The sequence below is a fragment of the Solanum tuberosum genome, unplaced genomic scaffold, assembly GCF_000226075.1.
Source record: "Solanum tuberosum cultivar DM 1-3 516 R44 unplaced genomic scaffold, SolTub_3.0 scf00023, whole genome shotgun sequence".
NCBI lineage: Eukaryota > Viridiplantae > Streptophyta > Magnoliopsida > Solanales > Solanaceae > Solanum > Solanum tuberosum.
The window spans coordinates 1118185-1124382 of NW_006238949.1; the positions used below are offsets into that span (position 1 = coordinate 1118185).

General features: G+C 44.0%; 1 protein-coding gene across 1 annotated transcript; it reads left to right on the forward strand.

Moving 5' to 3' along the window:
* Window positions 1-1239: 1239 nt before the first annotated feature.
* LOC107059525 (uncharacterized) lies at window positions 1240-3264 on the forward strand. Its single transcript, XM_015306098.1, has 5 exons — window positions 1240-1344; window positions 1443-1723; window positions 2522-2652; window positions 2794-2919; window positions 3053-3264. The coding sequence occupies exons 1-5, from the start codon at window positions 1240-1242 to the stop codon at window positions 3262-3264; spliced, it is 855 nt and encodes a 284-aa protein (XP_015161584.1).
* The last annotated feature ends 2934 nt before the right edge of the window (window positions 3265-6198 follow it).

A 6198-nucleotide genomic window follows, 5' to 3' on the forward strand; every position in this document is an offset into this window, starting at 1 on the left:
TCCATCCACGGACCGTGGATGGTGTCCATATATCCCAGGTAAGCCCCTAAACTTTTCCAAGTATAAGAGTGATCTACGGTCCCAATCTACGGACCGTAGATTGACCCACGGACCGTAGACATGGTCTCATGTGTCCAAAACCCTAATGCTGCCTGACCTGACCCGTACCCCTCCTATTTAAAATCCCCCAATTTTAAATCATTCCACTTCCCTCCATTTACTCCCAAACCGTTTCATAACTTCCCAAACTCCTTAAATCACTCCATCACTCCCCAATTAATCTTCCCTTCCTTTTCCCCAAAATCCTAAATTCCCTTTCCTCTCCAACCTCTACTCATCCCAGAAATTTCCCAATCCCTCTCAACTGCCTTATTCAAAACTCCGGTGTTCGGGTTCGGCGCAACTAGGCATTTAGTGTGGTCTAGCAAATTTTAGTGTCATCACGGAATCACCCCACTCCTCGTTGCTTGTAAGGTAATAGACTTTCCTCTCACTTTGAATTTTGGTTCATAGATTGAATAGAGAAAGTCGGGAGTCGGGTCTTGACCTTGGGTAATTAAGTTTATGTTATTACATGCTAAAATTTAAGTACTAAAACCCTTGGGACGATAGATTGTGATTATGTCGCCTTGATAGTGTGTTAAACCTGTCTTAGTGCTAGTCTATATGTAAGTTTTGACTTAAGGTTCCGAATCTTGTATGAAATAATTATCAAATTGAGTAATTAGAACCCTTAGAATGGTGAACTAGCATGATTAAATGTTGAAATGCATGGTTAGACTAGGATGCTGTTGAAAATGGTAAAACATGTGGGCTTGAAAATAAAGAATGGCTGAAACCTGGCACAAATCACATCCACGATACCCCGTCTACGGACCATAGATCAATCTACGAACCGTAGATCAATCTACGGACCGTAGATTAGGTTCTTGGTTGGATGCCCTTGAAAATTTCACCAAGTCTGAAACCACGGATATGGACTACAGTCTGTAGATCAATCTACGGACCGTTCTGCACATCCGTGGTTTCCATCTGCGACCAATATTGTTGGTGCTCTAACCAACGGAAGGGTTCCACGGACTGTAGATCAGTCTACGGACCGTAGGTCCCCACCGTGGATGACCACTGTAGCCACTGTTTGAATTTTTTGGGGTCTTTGTTGCTATTTATTTTTAGTTCTAAATTTTTTCGAGTGTGTTTGTAGTTAGTTTTGGCACTAATAAAGCTTCCACAGGTACGATGGCACCCAATAAGCTAGTCACCTATACAAAACAGGGCAAGTCAAAATCTGTTGCTCATAGCTTCAGGTTAATCGATGAAGACACGGACACCGAAAAGGATCCAGTATATGTTCCACCAGCCACGAGGACATACCCTACAGCACCTCGGGCTACCCAGAATACGTCCCAGCAGGTGGTCACCGACGTAGTCACTATCTCCAGTCTGATAAGGAGAACACACTGATCGGGTCACCGGCTGGTTCTGCTTCTGGTTCCGAGGCTAGTTCTACGTCCAGCTCTGAATCTTCCCATGCTTCGGGCTCTGAATCCAGCCATGCTACGGGGTCTGAATCTGCCCATGCTTCGGGGTCCAATGCTAAATCAACCACAGGGTTCGGCCAGAATGAACAAGCAACCTCGTCTGATGAGGCCACTAGCTCAGAGTCAGTACCAGCACCAAGAAATGAGGATCCTACTCTAGTGGCCGGTGAGCCAAACAGATGGTGTGTTGAGGGCCAGTGGCAAATTTATCGGGATGCCAAGATGAAAAATGACAAAGAGAAGATGGCCCAACTTATTACAGAGGAGCGCAGAGTCCTCACGGGGAGCTTGCACACTGTCCCTGACATCCACCGGCTTTTTAACCTTCACAAGTGTGACTGGATAGCTCGAGACCCAGGGACTTATAGCGAGGAGATTGTGCGGGAGTTCTACGCCTCCTATGTTGCAACTCTTCGTGGTTCGATCTCCAAGCATTTAAAGCCCATAGCCCAAGATCCTCTCACTTCCACTATGGTCCGAGGTTTCCCGGTGGACATATCACATGCCACCATCAACTGCTTTCTCTATGGTCCTACCATGGGTAACTCGTGGTCACTAAACACAGCGCAGATTGATTACATATGGGACATCGTGGGGAGCGGCGCTTTCCAGAGGAATGCTGAGCAGCGAGAGGATGTTATACTATGGTTGGCTAAATACATTGCTGCAGATGGCGAGCGTGCGGAGTGGGTCTCCACACCACAGTTGGTTATCCGAAAGGCCACATTAAATTTTGTGGCCAATTTCTTCTGGTTGTTGGTGTGTAACAGGGTGTCTCCTACAAAAGCTGACAACCAACTCACATGAGACAGAGTAGTCATGGTTGCAGCTTTAGTAGCAGGATTGGAAATTGACTTTGCCCGCATGCTGCTGACAGAGATTCATGAGAGGGCATTCAAGACCTCCACTACTTACCCCTTTCCATGTTCGATTTTTCAATTGTGCAGGGACTCTGGAGTGCCGATCTGGCACTGTTATAGGTTGATCCACCATACAGGGGTTTTGGATATAGGCCTCATTCGAGATAAAGCAAATGTGGCGGCACTTCGCAGAGAGCCCCAGGTTGAGGTACCTCCATTGGGCGCAGATCTTGCAGACACAGTGGCGGCAGGCACAGGGTGGTGACCCCATTATACCAAATCACACCGATACTGTCCCGACTTCCTCTTCCCAGGCCACTAGTAGGGCCCCTAGCTCATCCCGGTCCACACCACCATTAGGAGCTGTTGTTGTTCCGTTGGCTAGAGTACAGAAATTAAAGGCTCAGATGGCTACACTGCTGCATCACATCCAGCCTTGGATGCAAAAGTCGATAGTCGATTCCGAGGCCAGAATGGAGTGAAGGATGGAGGGCATGATGGACTGAAAGATCCGGGCCGTTAATAAGCATCTCGATGCCTTTGAATTGAGAGTCCTCGAGCGACCAGCCCCGACCGTAGATCTATCCTCTTTTCAGACTGAGTTAGCCAGTCTCTCGGCCAACGTTGATGCCATTCTTTCCACCCCTACAGTTAACCCTCACGCTGCACCTACTGCGTTGGCTGATGATACGGTGCTGAATGCTTTATTCAGTGGGATTGCGGAGGAGGGGCCTGACCCTACACATACCAAAGGTAAGAGACACCGTTCTAGTCGCACTGAAGAGAAAAAAGCCCAAAAGAGACAGCGTAGGCAGGAGAATGAGGCTAGGAAGGCTTCAATTTTAAATGAAGAGTTGCGCTAGCAGAGGGTGCGTGAGAGTGTTGCAGGGGCATCGAGTTTTGCCCCAGTTGTAGAGGTCCCGCCTGTTGTGAGGGATGTTGTGAGCACCACTGATGGTGTGGTTAGAGTGACCAAGAGCACTACTGAGGGTGACCCAAGTATGGTCCCAGCGGGCTCTGGGAAACCGGACCCACCTTCTTGTTCATGATTCTTCGGCGCTATGCGCCACAAGTTTGCTTTACCCAATCCATTATCTTTTACTGTTTTTGTATACATTGGGGACAATCACATCTATTTTTGTTGGGGTGGGGTAAATGGATTGTGACTGATAGGGTGAAGTCTGAGTAACCCAACTCATAAATCCTCTCTTGGGGTTTTCTTGCCTGTGTTCTTTTTCCCCAAGAGACTGTTTATTCTATTGAACCGACATGTGTTAGGATCTTATGTGTAGAAGCATGAAAAAGAATGAAGCATGATGGCTAGAAAAAAAATGATACCCGTCCAAATATTGTGATGTGTGCTAGAATTGGTAGGCTAAGACAAGTTGAATGCGTTGGCTCTGAGTATGACATGATAATGAATCAACTTGATGGCATGACTTAAGCTGAAACTTGAATTGGGTAATCTGATCATCTGGTAATGAAACTATGTGCCAATAGTGTGTGAGAATAGTTAATTGTTCAAACAGTTTTTGTGCAAAACTAGAACTTGCCCGGTTAGTCCTGCTAAGACAATTCACTCTAGAGGCTAGGAAATGATCATAGGCCCATGTTCTGATAAGTCCACAAATTGCCTAAAAGAAGGATCCAACCAAATGAAATAAATTTTCCCTTTGATGCAAATGCTTTGAGCCTAAAATTAGACCATTTCTTTCTAAACCCCGAACTCACCTTCCCATAATCGACTATGTTGGCCCCGGTCCCTCCTTGGACATGTGCACCTCGACTTAGACCAAAAGCCTAAGTTGAGGGTGGCTAATGTAAAATGTAACTTCAATCTTGGCCCTGACTCGACATCGGGGTATTGTGCACCTCAACCAATGGAAAATCCATAAGTTGAGGGCGGCTATGATAGAGAAAACCAAAAGAAAAATGGGTATGAAAAGAGTTTGATGTTGAAAAAAGAGAGGAAAGGATGTGACTTGTTGAAAGCTAAAGCAAAGAATAAAATGCAAGAAAAAGTTGGAAAAAAAATAAAAATAAAAATAAAGAGCTACAAAGTCTAAAGTCACAACCATGGTTGAACAAGATCAAGGGAAAGAAGGTAAAACAGTAGGATGGTAAAAATAGGGCAAAAAGAGGTTGAAAGCCTAGTGTAATGTCAAGGAGAGCAGAAAGTCACTAAGAAGTACCCAAATGTACTACACCTGACCATTGAGCCTACGTTACAAGCCAAGAAAGTCCTATAGTGAGCCTAAAATCTAGTTTGGAGAGTCTAAGCAGTGAAAATAAGGGCAAGCCTATGGTACTGAGCACTAACTGTACTTGAAGTTATTTTTGAGTATGAGTGTTGAATGAATCCTTGTACTCAAATTCATAAGTCATTGTGTGAAAGAAAAGGGATTTTGTTTGAAGTAAGAGAACTAGTTACATTGTTGGAAAGTTGGTACCTTGGTGATAGTGAAACAGTGTATGTTATGTGTTGGTTGGTCGATCGTTGCCATGGTTTGATCCGCATGAATTAGCTTGTCGAGTCTAAGAGAACAAAGTTGTACCCGAAAAGAGAGTGGGGTGGAGAGCCATGTGATTGCTTGTGCTTGAAATGCTTGCTTCTATACAAGTGTCGTTTAGAGTCATAGTGAGTCGCTTGAGGACAAACAACGAATTTAAGTTGAGGGTGTTGATATACCGTGAGTTTACGGTATTTCTAATACATTTCACTTACAAGTTGTGTGTGTCTAGGGCCTTTTTATATTGGTTTTTATGTGTTTTATCATATTTTGCAAGAAAGATGTTCAGGCGCGAAAGTAAAGAGACAACTGAAAGAAATGCAGAAAAGGGCATCTACGGAGGTGATCTACGGACCGTAGGTCCATTGACGCTCCGTAGGTGGTGGTCGTAGATCAGCAGGCAAGGCATGGAAGGCAAATCAGGGAAATCTGACCAAGTGTGGAACCACGGTGGCCATTGACGGTCCGTAGAATGATCTACAGACCGTACTGTTGATTCGTAAATTGACACTACGAGGGTTCCAGTACCTGATTTTTGAAGATTCTAAGTGTGGAGCTACGGAGAGGGATTGACGGACCGTAGATCGATCTACGGTCCGTACTGCAGTTCCGTCGTTTGCTTCAGAGAAGCTGATTTTTGGAAGCTGAAATATTTTCTAAGTCCTGGCTGACGGAAGGGACTCACGGACCGTAGATCCATTGACGGTCCGTGAGTCAATCTCGTGGAATGAAGACGCGTGCCTGAACAAACTTTTCTTATTTTGTTCCCTTTTAATTTAGGACTTGTTATCTATAAATAGGGCATGTAAACCTCGTTTTTGGGGTTGGATTTTATTACTTTTATTCTAGTTCTTGACTTGGGAGAATAACTTGCAACTTTAGCAATTATTAATTTTTAAGATCGTTTTGAAGATTTTGGAGTTGCAATTCAAGTTGAATTTCTGAGTTTATTATTCTTCTTACGTAAGTTTATAATTCTTTTATCTAAAACAATGAATTGTGTTCATATGATTATGGGTAACTAAAACTCCACAACTAGGGTTGTGGGAACCATAAGCGATTAACAAAGTATGAATAGTAAATAAGCAATTCTTGAATAGTGTGGTGCATGCATTGATAATTCTTTGTTTAAAAGTCTTTTTAGCGGTTGCAAACGTTAAAACTCACCTTGTTGCTACTTGCCGGACCAAGGAGGTAATCAACAACAAAAGAATTATCAACATAGATTTAGTGTGATACTATCTAATAGGCTAGTGTCGATTGGTGCGAAGTAATAACTAAACCAAA

Bases quoted from the DNA above. Each gene is read 5' to 3' on its own strand.
- LOC107059525 (XM_015306098.1), top strand. From the start codon at position 1,240: ATGGCACCCAATAAGCTAGTCACCTATACAAAACAGGGCAAGTCAAAA. The intron at 1,345-1,442 runs GTATATGTTCCA...CACTATCTCCAG, and splicing joins CGGACACCGAAAAGGATCCA to TCTGATAAGGAGAACACACT. The intron at 2,653-2,793 runs GCACAGGGTGGT...GCTAGAGTACAG, and splicing joins TGCAGACACAGTGGCGGCAG to AAATTAAAGGCTCAGATGGC.